This window comes from Capricornis sumatraensis, chromosome 13 (assembly GCF_032405125.1).
Source record: "Capricornis sumatraensis isolate serow.1 chromosome 13, serow.2, whole genome shotgun sequence".
Taxonomy (NCBI): domain Eukaryota; kingdom Metazoa; phylum Chordata; class Mammalia; order Artiodactyla; family Bovidae; genus Capricornis; species Capricornis sumatraensis.
Window position 1 is genome coordinate 7,703,004 of NC_091081.1, and position 22,215 is coordinate 7,725,218.

Below are 22,215 nucleotides of genomic sequence, written 5' to 3' on the forward strand. Positions count from 1 at the left end.
GACTCGCAGGAAAAGGCCCTGATGCTGGGAAAGACTGAAGGCAGGAGGAGAAGGGGGGTGACAGAGGATGAGATGGTTGGATGGCATCATCGACTCAATGGACGTGAGTTTGAGCAAACTCAGGGAGATAAAGAACAGGGAAGACTGGCGTGCTGCTGCAGTCCACGGGGTCCCAGAGAGTTGGACACAACTTAGAGACTGAACAATGAGCAACAAGAACAGACTTGCAGAACAGCAGCCGTTCCCACTGACTTCTGAGTGATAGTGGACAGAGTTAAGATCTGCGAGAGACAGAAGTAGCAACCCAAGGACAGGACTGTGAAGGATGCTTACATTCAGAAGGATGAAAGGAGGAAGAGGAACTCCTGCAGGAGGCAACAGTGTGGTAGTGGAAGGAGAAGTGGCAGACAAAAAGTGGGAAAACAGCTGATCAGCAGCATCTAATGTTTCATATCAGTCTAGAGAGATGAGTGCTGGGGAAGGGCCAGTGAATGCCATTTCCTGCTTCCTTTACAATGACAGTTTCACTGGCAGGTGTGTCTGGGCAGAAGCCAACTAGAGCTGAGGAAGGGTGTCATGGTGGTGATCCCGTTTGCCGGTTCTCACTGATTTACTTCTTTTAGCTAATTGCACATGACATCTCAATCTGCTGTGACTACTTGTAAGAAGACAATGTCAATCCAAGGTCAGCAGTCATCAATTTGAGAGTCTTCCTGCCTTGTTTAACTAGAGTGCTTTGGTATCCTGTGGTCTAAATAAACTGCTTTCTTTGTGGTTGTTGTTTCCTTGCCAAGTCATGTCAGACTGTTTGTGATCCCGTGGACTGTAGCTCGCCAGGCTCCTCTGTCCATGAGATTTCCTAGGGAAGAATGTATCCCCTTCATTGGCAGGCAGATTCTTTACCCATTAGCCACCAGGGATGCCCAAACTATACCTGTATTTCAAAAAGATACATGATTGCAAATACAACTGTGTAACTTTTTGTGTTCAGTTCAGTTCAGTTCAGTCGCTCAGTCGTGTTCGACTCTTTGCGACCCCATGAATTGCAGCATGCCAAGCCTCCCTGTCCATCACCATCTCCCGGAGTTCATTCAGACTCACGTCCATCGAGTCAGTGATGCCATCCAGCCACCTCATCCTCTGTCGTCCCTTCTCCTCCTGCCCCCAATCCCTCCCAGCATCAGAGTCTTTTCCAATGAGTCAACTCTTCGCATGAGGTGGCCAAAGTACTGGAGCTTCAGCTTTAGCATCATTCCTTCCAAAGAAATCCCAGGGCTGATCTCCTTCAGAATGGACTGGTTGGATCTCCTTGCAGTCCAAGGGACTCTCAAAGTCTTCTCCAACACCACAGTTCAAAAGCATCAATTCTTCGGCTCTCAGCCTTCTTCACAGTCCAACTCTTGTGTAGAAATGCTTAATAATATTTTAAATGTTAATACCACCAATTTAGCTCCACCATTTCTGAAAGAGTTAGATTTTCAGCCACCTCACTATTTTTGCCAGAATGTTTCTTTGTTTACTTACTTCTAACTCTAAAGAAGAAGATAACCTCCTTAGAACGATTCCACCAGCAAACCTTCTACAGGCTGCTGACACGGCAAAGTCATTGATGGTAACTGATCAGCCCTCATTCACACTTTAATCATCCCATGGGCTCTTTCACCTGTGAGCTAAGGGTACTGAACATAGAAACGAGGCTAGAGAATCTGCCATGGTGAGAGATTCTTTCACAGAATGAGATTTGAGACAAAGTTAAAAATTTATGGAGATGTTTTCAGTATGAGACAGTCTTTCAGAGGGTCATTGAGTCCTTCTTCAAGAGACAGAAGAATTTTTCCTTGACAAGGAGACTTGTAGGGTCATTGACTAAAGAGACAATTAAAGATCCCATCTTTTTCAGTCACGTCTCATGCCCCTTTCCCTTTGGAGTCTAGCATATTTCAAGCATTTTCTTCAAATGAGAGGTTACACTCAGTTAAACAAGGTGGGGAGACACAGAGCTGACTGGCCTCTCGTGTGCTGCCAGATTTTGCAATCGTAGTTTGAAAACCACTATACTCAATCTTTGTCCCTGCTGATAATCTATGGCTTTTTTGAACAAAAGAAATCCTTCCTTTGAGTTTATTCAAGCTTGAGGGGATTGTGAAGATGGAAAAATAACCCAGTGGGTTGGGTTGGTGTAGGACCACAGTAAACCTGGCTGGAATCAGTGTTGTATCTTAACTCATTTCCCAGCTCTGAAGAGAGAAGTTCACCCTCCCTGGCATGACATATACAACTCTTCTGACCTGAGCCTATGGACCATTCCAGCTTTATTTCTTACTAAGGACTGTCATGCATCCTTTGGCCCACTCCAAAGGACTTGCTCTTACACTCTGCTTTGCCTTTGTGAAGCTACTGTTTTCCTATGGTGAATGTTCTTTCCCTGTATTCACGGCCTTGATTCAGTGACACTCCCCTCCTTGATTCTCTTGGGTAAAAGAAATTCTCCAATATTTCATTTTCAAACTTGTTTTTAAAGCACAGTCACCTAATGAACCTGTTAAAAACCTGATGTGGATTCCCTGGCCCTATCCCAGGGGCTACGAACTTGGTAGGTCTGGAGTAGAGGCCAGGGCTCCATACTTGACTTACCTTCTAGCTGATGACGATACAGACGTCAGGGACCACACTGAGGAACACTGCTGTGCTCTTTAAGGATGTTATTACTTTACAGTTTGTTTTACATACTATGTGGGTTGAAAGATGGTCTCTGGAATGGTTTAGCTGTATGGTAAGTCCCCTATATACAAATGAGTTCCATTTGGGGAGTACATTCATGTCGGGGTCCTTTAATGAACTGGAACCTGGTGGTCCAAAGTCGACCGATAAGAAAGTAAAGGAGAGAGAAAGAGGCTGATATTCCTTGGTTTACACAGAAAGCCAATAAACCCCCTGCACGGGACTTGCTCTGTTGACGAAGGCCTCAGGTGCCCTCTCGATGGGGTGAAGGCACAGAGTGCCTTCTCAAGAGGGTCTTAGAAGCCTGGGGAAGGAAAGTGAACCCAGAGGACCTCTGCACTCCAAGGAAATAGCCTGAGAGAGAGAAAGAGAGTAAGAAAGCAAGACATGGGGACCAGAGTTCTGATGGAGCAAAGGTGTTTTCATCAACATGATGTGGGCACATATACTGTAGTTATTCTCAGCAAAGATAAAGATTAAAATTCCACACTTATGAAACATAGGCGGTCCATATTAAAGAGAGAGAGAGTTGTAAATAATCACTTTTACCATATGGTTCATAAAAAGGAAGAAGGTGCATATCACTGTATAGAAAAACTAACGAAGGAAATGCCTGGATTCCTCAGCAACCCGTCCCCGCCACCCCGCCCCACCCCCCAGAGAGGCTTGCCTCTCCCTCTCCTCTTAATTCCAGAATATTCAGGAATTAATAAGGAACAGAGGATTCCTGACAGATCCAAAACAGCACACAGGAAGCCTCCTGTTAAATGCTTCCTGACACATTCATAAACCCAGTTTGTTTATAGGCCAACTAAGTTAGCACAGGTACCCAACAAGTACAATCAGCTATATAGTACTGTTGGGCTTCCCAGGTGGCACTAGTGGTAAAGAATCTGCCTACCGATGCAGGAGATGCCAGAGATGTGCATTCAATCCCAGGGAAGATCCCCTGGAGTAGGAAATGGCAACCCACTCCAGTATTCTTGCCTGGAGACTTCCATGGACAGAGGTTTATAACACTTTCCACACAAATGAAAAACAAACACACACAAAATAAAGAGAACGTTTTAAATCTTACAGTGCAGTACCTTGAAAAGTACAGCAGCACAGTACAACAGCTGGCACACAGCGGGTGGCATCGAGTGAACAGGCAAGACGCGTTACTGGAGGAGGGAGAAGCGGGGAGCGATGCGAGAGCTGAAAGATCGTCAGCAATAGGAGACGGAGGGCAAGCTGGAATTTCACGCACACTGGATGTTGATGGCATAAGTTTTGGTCCCCTCTTGAAAAAACAATCCCGTGATGGGTAATACTGTACCAGCTACATCACTGCTGCTTTTACGCTTGCGTCTGGACATCCTGGGCTTGAAATAAAGATGCTTTACTGTTCTACTCTATACAGTACTGTACAATAAAGTACAAAAAACACAACCACTTGTAGAGAATGCAAGCATGCGGCAATGCACAGCAAACTCATGAACTAACTGACACCATCAGATATGTCGATGCACATTTGCATCTCTGAAAGTTTGAAACTTGAAGGTTTGTTTTAGGGGACTTAACTGTATCTATCCTCAGGCTTCCCAGGAGGCGCTGGTGGTAAAGAACCCGCCTACCAATGCAGGAGACATAAGAGACACTAGTTTGAACCCCGGGTGGGGAAGATTTCCCTGGAGGAGGAAATGGCAACCCGCTCCAGTATTCTTGCCTGGAGAATCCCATGGACAGAGGAGGCTGATGGGCTACAGTCCATAGGGTCACAAAGTCAGACACGACTGAAGCGACTCGAATGCACGCATGCACTGTATCTGTCCTAGCTTACACACATTTCCAATGAATGGACATCTCTGCACCAAGGTTTTTACGTCTGGGAAGGAGATCGATGTTGGTTGGGAAAAGAGCAGTGATGATCCATCTCTGTCCTCCCATTCCATGGCCCCAGGACAGGACCTCATTAAGGTCTGGAGTGCTTCTCCTTCAGGAGACAGATGTTGGGGACAGCTCTGGAGCTACAGAGTTAGGTCATGGCATCATCTCAACACAAAGAACTAGTGTTCAGTGAATGAAAAGACAAATAAATAAACATTACTTTGGTCTAGGGAACTAAGCACATGCGCATTCTAAAACCAAGTTCAAGATGGGTTTGGAGGGAGCAACTTTGATTAAATGACTTATCCCCATATGTACAGTGTTCCTTCAGTTGTAAATGGAAAATTGTGATGCCTGTTCACTATATATTACTTACTTTAAAACCACGAAGTATTTTAAAACTCTTGGATATGAGTGTTATATATGTTTTTTGCATTATTAATAGTTTTCAATTTAAAATTCTTCATAATATGCCTGTTAAATTTAATACTGTACATTCATATGCAAACTTATAAAGCATAATAAGCTTGGAGATTTCTTCTTATATTTCCTTGAAAAGAGTTACTTTAGTTATTTCCTGATTCACACTTCTTGAGAGAAATTAAGGACCATAGGAGAGCATGCAATAGACATTTTTCAAGGCATTTCTGTCAAACTTTGGTTTGCCCTAGCTTCAATTTTCTCCTCTGTTAAGTAGAGTTAATACCTCAGTTCAGTTGCTCAGTTGTGTCTGACTCTTTGTGACCCCATGGACTGCAGCACGCCAGGCTTTCCTATCCATCACCCACTCCCAAAGCTTACTCAAACTCATGTCCATCGCATCAGTGATGCCATCCAACCATCTCATCCTCTATCATCCCCTTCTCTTCCTGTCTTCAATCTTTCCCAGCATCAGGGTCTTTTCTAATGAGTCAGTTCTTCCCATCAGGTGGCCAAAGTAGTGGAGTTTCAGCTTCAGCATCAGTCCTTCCGATGAATTTTCAGGAGAAATTTCCTTTAGGATGGACTGGTTGGATCTCCTTGCAGTCCAAGGGACTCTCAAGAGTCTTCTCCAACACCACAGTTCAAAAGCATCAATTCTTTGGTGCTCAGCTTTCTTTATAGTCCAACTCTCACATCCATACACGACTACTGGAAAAACCATAGCCTTGACTAGATGGACCTTTGTTGGCAAAGTAATGTCTTTGCTATTTAGCATGATGTCTAGGTTGGTCATGCTGTCTAGGTTAGCATGCTGTCTAGGCAGGAGTTAATACATACCTCCCAGGAGAGATGAGGATAAAATAAAACCATGTCTATAATGTTTGGGCTTGGCTTGTCATTACTTGATGGAGGCAAAGGCAGATACACTGAACTGCTAAAATGAAATTAGTTCACCAGAAGGTGAACTGATAAAGGCATTTCAAAATTTGTGTGCTGGGATTTCCCTTGTGGTCCAGTGGCTGAAACTCTGTTCTCCCAAAGCACTGGCCTTGGGTTTGATCCCTGTTGGGGAACTAAAATCACACATGTCTCAACATGGGTTCACATGCTGCAACTAAGACTGAGCACAGCCAAATGAATAAAAATATATATTTAAAAGTTGTGTGTTGACTTAGGAAATTTGAGTGTCAACTTTTCAGGAACAAATGTAGGATGAAAATCTGTAATATTTGCATCTTTGCTTTTCTACTCCAAAGTGGCAATTTTTATTATCTTCTGCCACCTGGTGCCTTGACCAAGTTACTACAACCCAAAAGTATGAGTTGCTAATAAAAATAATCATAGTAAATATTACTTAGATATCTTTTTTTCTGGAGTAGTCACTGTATCAAACCTTTTATACATAAATTTTTAGCTAATCAATGAATTTAACAACCACTTATTGAGCAACAACTGTGTACCAGCAACTTTTATGTGTTACGTGGTTTTATTATCATGACATCCTTTTAGGTAAGTTTCACATTCTCCCCATGAGACTCAGACGGAATAAGTGATACACCCTCCAAGGTCATACAGCCAGAGAGGGAGGAACTGAGATTTAAACCAATTATTTTTCTCGCTGCCTTTATAATATATGGTGGTTAATCTATTCCAATTTATTTATGTAGCAATTTTTATTTCATGGGATGATGATGACTCCAATATAACAACCTTATCAATCAAACTTTATCACTGTCTACTTAGACTCAATATCAAACCACCTCATACTAATAGTAAGAACACATGAAGTTGGAGTTTTTAGACTTCTGTGTGTTCTAACTCTTCTGGAGATATAGATTGCATGTTTTTAATTTGCTTTCCCTTTTACTCAGTTTCTTTTTTAGAAGACGCAGAGGAATTCAGATTTATTCTGCAGAAATTCAGACACATATTAAAATAGGCTTATAGTCTAGTTTCACTCTAGTTTGAAGAATTCTGAGGAAGGATTTTTGTGGTGAAATTTTTACAACTGGAGGGACTACACAGGCACCTCCAGGAGGGTTTCTTTTGAATTCTAAACACAATGTCCACCTCTGGTTGACAGCAGCTTCTTGATTTATGTTTGGGTAATCCTCTCTTTTACTTTGCATATAATCTTGGTCAATAAGATACCTTTCTTCTCTTTAGTCAACAAACAGCAATCAACTAATTTGGGCTAATCAGAATCTCTCCCTTGAGAGCTGAATCTCAAAAAAAAGTCAGTCAAAGACAGTAATAGTTGGAGTCAATTCATCCTTTAGAGTTTTAATATCCTTGTAAGTCACTAAATCACCTCCAATTACCTGGATCTTTGGGGCTACCTTGTTTTATGCTCTTTCTGAGCTGTTTGCTGCTTCCATTTTGGTGGGTTATCTCATATCTTCTGATTACTGTTGTTATTGCTGTTTAGTCGCTAAGTCACGTCTGACTCTGCGATGCCATGAACTGTAGCCTGCTAGGCTCCTCTCTCCATGGGATTTCCCAGGCAAGAATACTGGAGTGTGTAGCCATTCCCTTCTCCAGAGGATCTTTCCAACCCTGGAATTGAACCTGCGTTTTCTGCAATGGCAGGCAGATGCTTTACCACTGAGCTACCAGGAAAGCCCCATTCTAATTATAGTTCTGCTTAAATCAGTGAAATAACCCTAACTGATGAAAGAGGGAGCAGGGTAAGAGTGCTGTTCTCCTGATAGGGAACACAGTGTATGGAAAGGTTATATTGAAGTTATGGGGTTTGTCTGCATAGTGTGTGGACTGTCCATATCAAAGACACTGGGTAGAGGAAGCTTGTAAGAAATGCAGATGCTATGTGAATCAACTATATTTCAGAAAAAAAGCTCAGATGCTTTATTCTGTGCTTAACAGACAAGAATTTCTCAGTGTGAGGTCCAGGGAGTCCGAAATTTTAACAAGTTTCTCAGGGATTATTCTGAAAAATACATTTGAGAACCACATAAGGGCACAGGTTTTGAAATTTGAAAAACATGCATTGGAACGATTTAAGCTGTGGTCAATCCATTAGCTCTCTGATTCTGTTTTGTCATCTGTAAAATGAGAACAGTCAAGACTTTATTCATTAAGTTGTTTTAAAAGTCTGAAATGTATATAAAGGACTTTTATATTGCCTCAACAGAGAAGAGTTGCATCATTTTTGGGTGTTTAGATTCCCAAACCTAATACGTCCAGGTAAAACTGTGAGTAGCCAATATTATGGATGAAAACCATGTAAATCCACGGTGGCAACAACTGGCTACATGTATGCATCATGTTGTGGACAAATGTATGGTCTTCGTCTCAGTTGTGACTTAGGGAGAATTTTCCTGAAGGATTAGACTAGGTTGCATGTGTGCTCAGTCGAGTCTGACTCTTTGAGATCCTGTGGACTGTAGCCCGCCAGGGCCCTCTGTCCATGGGATTCTCCAGGCAAGAATACTGGAGTAGGTTGCTATTTCCTCCTCCAGAGGGTCTTCCCAACCCAGGGATTAAATCTGTATTTCCTGCATTGGCAGGCAGATTCTTTACCATTGAGCTACCTAGGAAACACTTAGAATAGGTGAGAAAAATATCCATGCAAAATAGTTGGCCTGCACTTAGAAGTCATGTTCTATTATTTTAAAAAAGAACCCACACTTTACATTCTCAGATTATTTCTCACTCATGCTCCATGTCAAACGAGGTGGACGGGGGCAAATGATGCTCCTGGTAATGTCACTCCAGGAACAGGCTGATGGCTGCTCTAGCATCTGGAACACTGTGAGCTGATGAGGCGGCAGAAGAAAGCACAGGGCAGTGGCCACCAGCTCTTAAACTCTTCCCCCAGAAGTTCTCCACACCCGTGCTCAAGTTCACTGGCAAAACACGTCAGGTTGCCATGCCTAATTTCAGGTGTCCAGAGACGTGCCATCTGCCTAAATCCTTAGAAGCAGAGTAAAGTGAAATATATGCGAGTATCACTGATGGCTACCCCATGGGGCCTGGACATCAGTGTGTTCTGAAATCTCCCCGAGGGATTCTAGTGTGAAAGTTAAGGACCTGGTCTTGGGCTTGCACGCTTTGACAGGAAGGGAGGTAAAAATCACCTGCACTATTTAAAGCCTCATATGAACATGGGCAGGTTCAATGTGCACATAAAGTGATCTGGGTGGACTTCTACGTCACTAATATCTATGGGTGGCTTTACATGATGGGGGGACAAATTACTGAGGGTCATAGGCGGTGATCACTGCTCACCTGCCCCTGCTGTCTCCCTTCCTTTTTCACACTGGTCACCACCAGGCATAGCCAACAGCTTCATAAAGTCTCCGATGCCTCCAGGGGTATGGTTGTTCAAGGTTTTGAAATCATATAAATGGGTAAAAGTCACAACAGGGGACTTCTCTGGTGGCCCAGCGGTTGAGACTTCACCTTCCAATGCAAGGGGTGTGGATTCGATCCCTGGTGGGGATCTAAGATCCCACATGCCTCTTGGCCAAAAAACCAACACATGAAACAGAAGCATCACCAACTCAATGAACACGAGTTTGAGCAAACTCCAGGAGACAGTGAAGGATGGGGAAGCCTGGCCTGCTGCAGTCCATGAGGTTGCAAAAAGCGGGACATGATTTAGGGACTGAACAACAACAACAAAACAGAAGCAATATTGTAGCAAATTTAATAAAGACTTTAAAAATGGTCCACATAAATTTTTTTTTTAAAAGTCACAACAGAAAATGAAGGGAAGGTAAAATATGAGTCTCAAAACTTTCTTGCAGTCCCTACTCATAATTCTGTCAACCATGAATAATAAGGCTTTTGGAAACCTTGCAATACTCACTAATTATCTTGGGAATTAAAAAAAAAACTTACAACTACCAGGCTGGCATGTTTTTTGTTTGTTTGTTTGTTTACAGATAAGTGACCATCTCTGAAACTTGGTTATGCATACAGGCAGGTATCAATATTTGGAGCGGTAATCCGAGGCATCATTTGTTCAGTTCAGTTCAGTTGCTCAGTTGTGTCTGACTCTGTGACCCCATGAATTGCAGCACTTCAGGCCTCCCTGTCCATCACCAACTCCCAGAGTTCACTCAAACTCACGTCCATCGAGTTGGTGATGTCATCCAGCCATCTCATCCTCTGTCGCCCCTTCTCCTCCTGCCCCCAATCCCTCCCAGCATGAGTCTTTTCCAATGAGTCTAGCCTACAAGACCTTTTAGAACTAACACACAAAAAAGATGTCCTTTTCATTATAGGGGACTGGAATGCAAAAGTAGGAAGTCAAGAAACACCTGGAGTAACAGGCAAATTTGGCCTTGGAATGCGGAATGAAGCAGGGCAAAGACTAATAGAGTTTTGCCAAGAGAACGCACTGGTCATAGCAAACACAACAACACAAGAGAAGACTCTACACATGGACATCACCAGATGGTCAACACCGAAATCAGATTGATTATATTCTTTGCAGCCAAAGATGGAGAAGCTCAATATAGTCAGCAAAAACAAGACTGGGAGCTGACTGTGGCTCAGATCATGAACTCCTTATTGCCAAATTCAGACTCAAATTGAAGAAAGTAGGGAAAACCACTAGACCATTCAGGTATGACCTAACTCAAATCCCTTATGATTATACAGTGGAAGTGAGAAATAGATTTAAGGGCCTAGATCTGATAGATAGAGTGCCTGATGAACTATCGATGGAAGTTCGTGATATTGTACAGGAGACAGGGATCAAGACCATCCCCATGGAAAAGAAATGAAAAAAAGGAAAATGGCTATCTGGGGAGGCCTTACAAATAGCTGTGAAAAGAGGAGAAGCGAAAAGCAAATGAGAAAAGGAAAGATATAAGCATCTGAATGTAGAGTTCCAAAGAATAGCAAGGAGAGATAAGAAAGCCTTCCTCAGAGATCAATGCAAAGAAATAGAGGAAAACAACAGAATGGGAAAGACTAGAGATCTCTTCAAGAAAATTAGAGACACCAAATGAACATTTCATGCAAAGATAGGCTCAAAAAAGGACAGAAATGGTATAGACCTAACAGAAGCAGAAGATATTAAGGAGAGGTGGCAAGAATACACAGAAGAACTGTACAAAGATCTTCATGACTCAGATAATCACGATGGTGTGATCACTCACCTAGAGCCAGACATCCTGGAATGTGAAGTCAAGTGGGCCTTAAAAAGCATCAGTACGAACAAAGCTAGTGGAGGTGATGGAATTCCAGTTGAGTTATTTCAAATCCTGAAAGAGGATGCTGTGAAAGTGCTGCACTCAATATGCCAGCATCATTTGTATCTGAGCACAAATGCCAGGTATGTCTCTTTGAAGGATGCCCTTTCTGCAGTGTCTGCTCACAGGCTTTCTTCCATGCAGGCTGGTTCAGGTTCCTGAGGGACCAATCACAGGGCATCTCATGCCCCTGCAAGAGATGAGAAGCCAGAGAGAAATTGTCTAGATGCTTAGGAAGGGTGGACAGAGGGGTTACTCAGTAACTCACACGCTGGGTGAAGAGGTGGGTTAGATCCAAGGTTTGGCTTAAAATAAGTTTCATTAAAACACAGGACCTGGTGCATGGAAGGCTCTGAATACACACTCATGAATAGTAGAAACCAGATTCTTAAAAACTAGAAAGACCCTAAATGTTAAAGTGTTAGTCACTCAGTCACAGCTGACTCTTTGCGACCTCATGGACTGTAACCTGCCAGGATCCTCTGTCCATGGAATTCTCCAGGGAACACTGGAATGGGTAGCCATTCCCTTCTCCAGGGGATCTTCTCAACCCAGGGATCGAACCCAGATCTCCTGCATTGCAGGTGAATTCTTTACCGTCTGAGCCATAAATGAAATGAAGCATAAATCATTTCATTATTATAGTCTTCATAAAGAGATTCCTTCAATGGTGTTCATCCAGTCTGTACTTGACAATCTCCAGTGATATGGACTTGATTACAGTTGGTCCTCCACATCTGTGAGTTTTGTATCCATGGATGTAATGCAATACAGATCAAAAGTATTTGGGAGAAAAATTCCAAAAAGCAAAACTTTTATTTGCTATACAACAGCAATTATTTATGTAACATTTACCTTGCGCTAGGTATTATAAGTAATCTTGAGATGACAAAGTATGAAAGGATGTGCATAGATTATATACAAATACTGTATCATTTTATACGAGGGGCCTGAGCACCCTGGATTTTGGTACCCTTGCAGGATTCTGGAATCAATCCCAGGGGGATACTGAAAAACGATTGTACTTCCTAAGACAATAAAAAGAGTCTACTTAGTAAGCTCTTTTTATTCAGCTGGCATTTGCTTCTTTTGTTTCTTGTTCTTTCCTTTGAAACTCATTGAACCAAGTGAAGCTTAGTGTAAACTATGACGTTTGTGTGATTACAATGGGTATATACTCATTGATCGTAGCAAATGTACCACTCTAGTGTGAAATGTTGATAGTAGGGGAGTCTGCCTTTGTGTGAGTGCCGACTGTCAGCAAACTGAGAAAACGCAACTTGATGGGTTTTTATTCTTGCTTTTTGCCCTCTTTTTTAAAAATTAAAATTTGACTATATACATGTAATTTTATTTTGTTGCCCTCTCCCTTCATTCAAATAAAATAAAAAATACCCTTCACTTACATAAAAATACACAATATAGTGTGCATGCATACACACACACACACACACACACACACACACCATGAAACAGAAGAGGTGACCATAACAACAAAAAATGACAAGATGAAAAATCCTCAAAAAGTTGAATCTGGGGGGCTTGATAGGAACAATGGAGACATAATTCTGGTGCTCTCTTGAGCAGTTTTAAATTCATGTCTCCCACCCCTGCCCCTGGAATAAGTGCTACTTCTTTGAAACAGACCACTGTGCTGAGTGACTTGAAGTCTCTTCACTGGAGGACTCATCTCCACGCTGTCAGAGCTGTTCCTGACGATGCTGCCGGGGTCCTTGTTTGACCAGAGGGCTGCTGCCCACTCATGCTTGTCAAGAGACCTGTTGCCAGACTGTTGCTTGCGCTGTGATACCTCCTTCCAGGACTTCTCCTTGGAGACTCAACTGTGTTGGTACTATTTGCAATAAGCTGAGTGATTTATGAATGGGGAAAAAAAATCTCATCTCTTAACCCCAATCAGAAAACAGGCAGCTGGCGCCTCTCTTTGCCTCTCCTTTCCCCATTTCTCCTTTTTGCTGTTGTTCAGTCACTAAGTCATGTCTAACTCTTTGTGACCCCATGAACTTTAGCTCGGGAGGAATATCAATAACCTCAGATATGCAGATGACACCACCCTTAGGGAAGAAAGTGAAGAGGAACTAAAAAGCCTCTTGATGAAAGTGAAAGTGGAGAGTGAAAAAGTTGGCTTAAAGCTCAACATTCAGAAAATGAAGATCACGGCATCTGGTCCCATCACTTCATGGGAAATAGATGGGGAAACAGTGGAAACAGTGTCAGATTTTATTTTTGGGGGCTCCAAAATCACTGCAGATGGTGATTGCAGCCATGAAGTTAAAGGACGCTTACTCCTTAGAAGAAAAGTTACGACCAACTTAGATAGCATATTCAAAAGCTGAGACATTACATTGCCAACTAAGGTCCGTCTAGTCAAGGCTGTGGTTTTTCCAGTGGTCACGTATGGATGTGAGAGTTGGACTGTGAAGAAGGCTGAGCTCCGAAGAATTGATGCTTTTGAACTGTGGTGTTGGAGAAGACTCTTGAGAGTCCCTTGGACTGCAAGGAGATCCAACCAATCCATTCTGAAGGAGATCAGCCCTGGGATTTCTTTGGAAGGAATGATGCTAAAGCTAAAACTCCAGTACTTTGGCCACCTGATGCGAAGAGTTGACTCACTGGGAAAGACTCTGATGCTGGGAGGGATTGTGGGCAGGAGGAGAAGGGGACGACCGAGGATGAGATGGCTGGATGGCATCACGGACTCGATGGACGTGAGTCTGAGTGAACTCCTGGAGTTGGTGATGGACAGAGAGGCCTGACGTGCTGCGATTCATGGGGTCGCAAAGAGTCGGACACGACTGAGCGACTGAACTGAACTGAACTGTAGCATGCCAGGCTTCTCTGTCCATTACTATCTCCCTGAGTTTGTTTAAAATCATGTCCATTGAGTCAGTAGTGCCATCCAACTACCCTATCCTCTGTCTCCCCCTTCTCCTCTTGCCCTCAATTTTCCCCAGCATCAGGGTTTTTTTTCCAATGAGTCAGGTCTTCGCATCAGGTGGCCAAAGTCTCCTTGCAAAACCGAAGGTGAGCTGGGAGGTCAGGAATAGCACAGGGGAACATCCTTTCCCCTGCTCCTTCCCTTTCATTATTTCCCTTTCTTCTCCAAATTCTGCTTGGGGCCTGTTCTTTTCCACTCTCATCGGATGGAAACACTTCCATTCTTCTCTCTACCATATTTTGCTGTAATGCGTAAACTCATCGATAGAGAAGGTATCCTTTTATTTTTATTTTGAAAGTATACTTTGAAACATTTGAGTTTTTAAGAGGAAAATTTACAAAGCTGATTATTTTAAATGTAAATTAAGAAATTCTTAAATTCTCCAGGTCTCTAAGCTAATCAGGTCATTTTTGCTGCACCTGGGCAAAAATGCACCTGAATTCCTATGAAGTGGATTTGCAGGTAAAATATGTTTTAGCTCTTTTCCTCTCGTTTAAACCCAGAAAAACAAAGTTAATAAAGGAAAATCAATACATACTTATTAAGCACAAAGGGAGGGTTTGAATAAACAGAGGAGGCTTACAGCACTGTTTCCCGCAGTGTTCTGAAACCCCAAACTAATAACCAAATACCAATCCATAACCCTTTCCATCTCTTGGAGGATAACAGAGGTAAAGAATGGGAGAGGATAAGAAAGGGTTCCATTTCCAAAGAAAACAGAAATCTTAAGGTGATAAAGCCTCACGGCGCAGATGACAATGGAAAAAGCAGGAACCCAGGCCTAGTGGGGAATTGGCGGACAGGCGTGCGGAACCGCTGACCTCGCAGCGGACCCTAGCAGGACTCCACCTCTGGGAACCATCTCATTGGAGCTCACCTGTCAGCTTGCACCCGCCCCAACCCCCTTACCGCATGCGCACCACAGGCCAAAGCGACTGGGTCGTCTCGCAGCACGACCCACCCCCCGAATTCCTGGTTCTCATTGGTCTGAGTGGCAGGTCCGCCCCTTCGGCCCAGCCAATGGAAAAGCCGCCTCGGCGCTCCGCCCTCCCGGCCGGCAGCTGGCGGCCCGGCAGCCTGCGAATCCTGGTGGTGAGCCGGGATGGCGGCTGTGGCGGCGTCCGCGGGCTGGCTGCTGCGTCTCCGCGCGGCCGGGGCCGACGGACCCTGGCGTCGGCTGTGTGGCGCGGGGCTGCCGCGGGGCTTCCTGCAGTCCGCCTCGGCCTACGGGGCTGCGGCCCAGAGGCGGCAGGTGGCTCACTTCACTTTCCAGCCTGACCCGGAGCCCGTGGAGTACGGTGAGCGAGGGGCTGCCCTGTCCGCTCCGCTGCAGCCCAGTCTCGCAGGCCCGTGGGAGGTCACTGAGGGTGCCGCCCTGCCCGTCCTCGGCGGGGGCCGGTAGGCTGACCTCCTTGCATCCCAGCAGAGTCCCTGCCCTGCGCTCGAGAGTCCGCTACCTGTGTGTCTGTGATTTCCTCCTTAGTTCCATGATCGTGCTTTCGAGAGGCAGCCCCATCTCACTCGAGATGGGTGAGAGGGCGCGCGGGGTGTGCTAGGGCCGGAGAGTGGAGGGGCGTGCTTGGGAACGCCTCCTTGTCTCCGCTCTCTTATCCTTGATTTTCCAAGTCCGCCCCCCCCTCCACCCCAGAGTTGTCCCAGCTTGCCCACGGGGGGCCCACAAACTGCAGGCAGAGAGGTATGTTTAAAGAAAAAAGCAGTCCCCGCCCCCTTTTTTGTTTTTGTTTGCTTTAGTAGAGAAAACAGAGGGACTAAAGTAACGGAATTGGTTTTCCCAAGGTCACAGAACAGCTTCTTCCTAGAGATGCGAAACAGCCATCTTCCTTTCTGTCTGAGCCTAGCACTGAGCTTGTGCTGGGCATGGCTGCCACTTAGCCAAGGAAGGGTAAGCGGTGTGGGTGGGTAATGAGCGGAGGAAGCCATCGAGTGCTTCCAACTGCGGCAAAGAATCAAGCACCTCTCACACCTCGCCGAAAGGCAGTTGCATGACTGTTGCAGCTGAGTTTTCTGTAACCTCCGAAAGATCCAGGGCCTATCATCGCAACGTTGGGAACAGTAGGAAAACAGTTAACTTTTCCTTGGCTGGTTAATCACTTCTCACATACTGGAGCCGACTTTTGGGGAGGTGTGTCAGTATTTACTTGTGAGTAATAAAAATGAATATTTATTGAGCGCTAACCACAGGCAGGCCCTGGACTGAGAAATTTACATTCATTCTCTTATTTGATGCTTAGGACAATCTTAAGAGGTAGGTAATCTCCTCCCCCCGCCCCGCCCCGCCCCTCAGTTTTTCAGTTGGGTAGCTGAGATCTTGAGATAGTTTGTCCTGGATTACACAGAAAAGTTAGTGGTATCTTGTCTCAAGAGTGGGAGACCACTGAAGCAGCTTAGCATGCACACAGCTTTAATTTAATTGTTTAGATTCCAGAGCTTCCATTCTAAACAATGTGCTAAACTGCATGTGGAAACTATTTACTAAGAGGTGTTCTGGTTTTGTGAAATAGTAGACACCATAAAGGTGAACACAATTTTTTCTCACCAACAAAATGAACCTTGAATTCTGTCTTCAAAGAAACTAGCCCAATACTTGAGAAATACCGCATAGGTGTTCTTAACCTCCTTCCATAATTATGAAATCCCTATAGCTTGAGTAAATGATAATAAAATGCTTGTTCTTATTATAAAAATAACGAAAGAATATTATAGATAACTTGAATAATAGAAAAAACAAAAAAGATAATCTCAACACCCACTACTGTAAATATTGCTAATATTTCTGGATGTATCCTTTTAGGGATTTCATTCCAGTTTAGTGGAATTAAAGAATTCCACTGGTAAAATGGGGCTTTCCAGATGGCTCAGTGGTAAAGAATCCACCTGCCAGTGCAGGAGACAAGGGTTGGATTCCTGGGTTGGGAAGATCCCCTGTAAGAGGAAATGGCAACCCACTCCAGTATACTTGCCGGGATAATCCCATGGGCACAGGAGCCGAGTGGGTACAGTCCATAGAGTCATAAAGAGTTGAATACAACTGAGTGACTGAGCACACACACGCTAAGATGAATGGAATAAAAATTTCCCATAATTGTAGTTTTAATATACAATCTGCATTATTTAATCAGAAGCATTTCCCCATATTGTTATATAGTTTTTTATAGCTTTCTTTAGAAGAAGACATGTTTTGGGAATTCCCTGGCAGTCCAGTGGTTAGGACCCCATGCTTTCACAGTGGAGATCCTGGGTCCAATCCCTGGTTGAGGGACTAAGATCCTGTAAGCTGTGTGACATAACCACCCCTTCCCCCCACCAAAAAATCCCAACGAAACTAAAAAAACCTGTTTCTGTTGAACAGAAACTCTATATAGGTCAGTGGTTAATATCTTGGCTCTAGAATCAAATTGGCCTAGGTTCCATCTTTATCCTTACCTATAACTTTAATAAACTTATCACTTAACCCTCTATAAGCCTCAGTTTATGAGGACTTAATATCTATTTTGGAAGGCTTTTATGAGGACCAAATAAGGATAATGTATATAATGTACTTAACACAGTCTGACTGCTAAGAAGCAATCACTCAGAAAATAAATGGAAACTTATACCCTTATACTTTTGTTGTTACAGTTTTTCAGTGTTATAAATAATGCAGATGGAAACATTTCTTGTATCTTTTATGTATCTGAGATTATTTCTTTAGGATAAAGAATAAATCCAGGGGTGAGATTTCCTACTTGAAGATATGAACACTTCATTGGATTTTTAATGCATAATTCAAATTACCAGTTGATACTCGTATTTGCAGTATGAGTGTGAGTACTGGATATCATGCTAAAATCACAGGTGTGCTGTGATCCTGTGATTTGTGGTAGGAAACACGTATCTGGTGTTTGTTCTGTTCCTGGAACAGAACCCTTGAAAATTCCCATGATGATAGCAATAAAAATGTCTTTAGTTGTATTACTGTTTGGTAAGCCCTGAAGTTACCTAAGGGGCTTCCCAGGTGTGCTAGTGGTAAAGAACCCACCTGCCAATGCAAGAGATATGGGTTTGATCCCTGGGTCAAGAAGATCCCCTGGAAGAGGAATGACAACCCACTCCAGTGCTCTTGCCTGGAGAATCCCATGGACAGAGGAACCTGGTGGGCTTCTGTCCATGGTGTTGCACATGACTGAAGCACTTAGCATACAGCACATAAAGTTACCTAAGGATGGGGATTATCACCAGATGTGCTTAGCGAGTTGGAACTTTCAGTCCCACCCGGCTCACCTCTGGAAAGGGTAGGGGGACCTCCAGGTCAGTGGATTGCCAATGGCCAGTGATTTAATCAGCCATGCCTATCTAGTGAAGCCTCCTTGAAACCCCAAAGGACAGGTTCTGAGAGCTTCCAAAGGAGTGATGCTCTCAGAGAACATCTCACATCTTTCCACACACCTTGCTGTTTGCAGCTCTTCCATCTGGCTGTTCCTCAGTTATATGTATTTTATAATAAACTGGTTATCTAGTAAGTAAAATGTCTCTGAGTTCTGTGAGATGCTCTAGCAAATTAATTGAACCCAAGGAGGAGTTGTGGGAGCCTCTGATCTTATGTCGATGGGTTAGAAGCACAGGTGACAACCTGCACTTGGGGTTGGCACCTGAATTGGGGGAGGGACGGTCTTATAGGACCAAGCCCTTAACCTGTAGGATCTGACATTATGGGAGATCGTATCAGAATTGAGTTGACACCTGGTTGGAGACTTGCTCGGTTATATGTTAAAAGACCCACACTTTGGAATTGGTGTCAGAATTGTATGTGCTCATGCACACGCGCGTGCACACACACACACTCACTATGGGGTATTTTGTGCTAACTGCACTTTGCTTTAATATGCATTTATTTCATTTCTATTGAATATGTTCCCATATATTTGTTTGCTAGATTTCTTTGCACTTGTGTGAATTGAACGTTCCTTGTCTTTGTGTACTTTAAAAGTTTGTACATGGTGTACTTTTTTCTGTCAATACTAATGCTACCTGCCATTTTTGAGCAGCTGCCCTATTCCAGGTGGTGTTGTAGACATCAGTCTATAATCCTCCCAGTAGCCCTGTTGAGTTAAAGAGCATTATGCTTATTTTACAGATGAGAAAATTGAGGCTTAGAGATGTTGGTGTCTCGCCCAAGTCTGATAAGTAGCAGGACAAGAATTTGAACCCAGATGCGTCTAACTCCAAAGCCTCCGATACAAATGTACTAATGTTTTGTGTGGTAAAGATACTAATGAATATATTTATTCTCTCTCTGCCTTAATATATTGTTATCTCTCTGACTTTCATTTGTGCTGCAAATAATTTTTATTCTTTTGATTATTTGACACATGAGAGGGCCTCCCTAAATAGAATAGTGGTCAGAGTGGACTCTGAGGAGGTGACATTTAAACTGTACTGTAAAGAAAAGTAAAGGAATCATTTCTGCAAGGACCAGAGGGCAAGTTTGTTTTCCAGGAAGAAACAAGGGCAAGCAAGGGTGAAGTCCCTGGGGTGGGGTGAGTTTGTGCTGCAGGACCTGAGAAAGCCACTGTGGTTGGGATGTTCTGAGTAGGGGATGGTAGGCAGCTCTCAAAGGTCAAGCATAGAAGGAAGAGTCCTTGTATTGTGGAGATGAGGGTGTTCTTTCCAGTACAGTAAGTCCCCAAAGTACCAACGAGTTCTGTTCCGAGAGCATGTGCAAAGTTCAGTTTGTTGGAAAGTCCAACGAAGTTAGCCTAGGTACCCAACTAACTCAATCTGCTGAACAGTACTGCACTGTAATAGGTTTATAATATGTTCACATCTTTGAAAATTCACAACTTGAAGGTTCACATGTAGGGGACTTACCGTATTAGAATTTTTAGTATTGGGAACAATATAAGTAACGAGATTAGAAAGCATAAAGTTTATACAAGGAACAAGAATTAGTTTATTTGGAGGAAAATGGGAAGGGGTAGGAAATAAGTTTGGAAAAGTAAATGGAGGTGCCAGGCAGCAGTAATTGCAGGGATTATCTTATTGAGTGGGGGAGGGAAGGTTAACCAGTGCAGAGTAGATGGTCCGTAAATATTGGACATTTGATAGTAGTTACCTCACTGAATTCTCACAGTCGTCCTGCATCTTAGATAGCATTACCCATGTTTTGTAGCAAAGGAAGCTGAATGCCCGTAAAGAGCCTTCCCAGAATCACACAGGGAGTGGCTAGCATGCCGTGGTCTCAGGTGCTTTAGCTCTGTGGATTGTCTCTGTCTCCCTTCCGTGCTGCGAAGGGAACAGTTGCTCAGAACAACCGAGTACTGCTCATCAGACTGGCCCTGCAGCATCGCCTTCCCTCACTCCCCTTTGCCCGGAATTGTCTTTGATGTGTGATGTTGGTAGAATTTTTTTCCCTGCTCCGTTCCTCTGTTTTCAAGTGGTTGATGAACAATTTGCTCTGTGTATTTTTTAATTTTTAAGAAATGGCCTCATAGGTTTATTTGCTCAGCCATTCACTCAGCAGATATTTACTGAGCACCTGTTACACATTAGATACTGTTGTAAGGTCTGAGCACCTTGCTATGATCAAAGGCACTTAAGAATCCCTGCCCTCTTGGAGTTTATGTTCTATTATGTCCCTTACATCCTGCCAGCATGCCACTTTATTTTTGCAGCAATGATAATGACCTGGCTTATTTTTTATTTAAAATTAAAATATTTTTTATTCCTTTCCAGTATAGTTTATTATAGGATATTGAATATAGTTCCCTGTGCTATACAGTCTATTTTATGTATAGCAGTTTGATCTGCTAATCTCAAACTCCTCATTTATTGCCTCCTCCATCTTTGGTAACCATAAGTTTTGTTTTCTACGTCTGTGAGTCTGTTTCTGTTTTGTAAATAAGTTCATTTGTAGCATATTTTAGACTCCACATATAATTGATAACATAATATTTGTCTTTTTTTTTCTGACTTAATTGGGCTTTCCTGGTGGCTCAGATGGTAAAAGATTCTTCCCGCAGTGAGGGAGAACCAGGTTTGATCCCTGGGTCAGGAAGGTCCCCTGTAGAAAGAAGTGGCAAGCCACTCCAGTATTCTTGCCTGGAAAATCCCATGGACAGAGGAGCCTGGTGGGCTACAATTCATGGGGTTACAAAGAGTCGGACACGACTGAGCTTTGAACTCTGACTTAATTCACTTAGTATTATAATCTCTAGGTCGATCCATGTTTCTGAAAATGGCATTATTTCATCCCTTTTTTATGGATGAGTACTATTCCATTGCGTATATGTATTGTATCTTCTTTATCCATTTGTCTGTTGAGGGACATTTTAATTGCTTCCATGTCTTGGCTTTTGTAAATAGTGCTGCAGTGAACACTGGATTACAAGTATCTTTTTGAATTAGAGTTTTCTCTGGATATATGCCAAGGAATGGGATTGTAGGATTATATGGTAGCTCTAATTTTAGTTTTTTAAGGGGCTTGATACTGTTTTCCAGTGCGGAAAACATCCCCACCATCAGTGTTGGGGCGGGGGGTTCCTTTTCTCCACACCCTCTCCAGCATTTATTTGTAGATGTTTTAATGATGGCCATTTGACCAGTGTGAGGTAATATCCCATTGTAATTTTGATGTGCATTTCTCTAATAATTAGCAAAACTGATCATCTTTCCTTTTGCCTGGTGGCCAGATGATGGCCTGTTTTTTCATGATGTTCTACTTAGGACAGTTTTGAGGAAGCAGCTCTGAGTGAGTGAGTGAAAATCACTCAGTCGTATCTGACTCTGCGACCCCATGGACTATACAGTCCATGGAATTCTCCAGGCCAGAATACTGGAGTGGGTAGCCTTTCCCTTCTCCAGGGGCTCTTCCCAACCCAGGAATCAAACCCAGGTCTCCCGCATTGTAGGCAGATTCTTTACCAGCTGAGCCACAAGGGAAGCAGCTCTGATCTAACCATGAAACACTGTTTTACCAGAGGATACCCTTTAGCTTTCATCTTTGGCTTGGGAAATTGCACTGCT

At 43.3% G+C, this 22,215-nt stretch overlaps 1 protein-coding gene across 1 annotated transcript in view; it reads left to right on the plus strand.

Annotated features, from left to right (window-relative positions):
* Window positions 1-15,295: 15,295 nt before the first annotated feature.
* The window catches only part of BCKDHB (branched chain keto acid dehydrogenase E1 subunit beta), a 272,175-nt gene continuing 265,255 nt past the window's right edge, over window positions 15,296-22,215 (plus strand). The window contains exon 1 of the mRNA XM_068985095.1: window positions 15,296-15,491. Within this exon, the coding sequence (XP_068841196.1) occupies window positions 15,296-15,491 (196 nt within the window). The remainder of the gene's footprint in view (window positions 15,492-22,215) is intronic.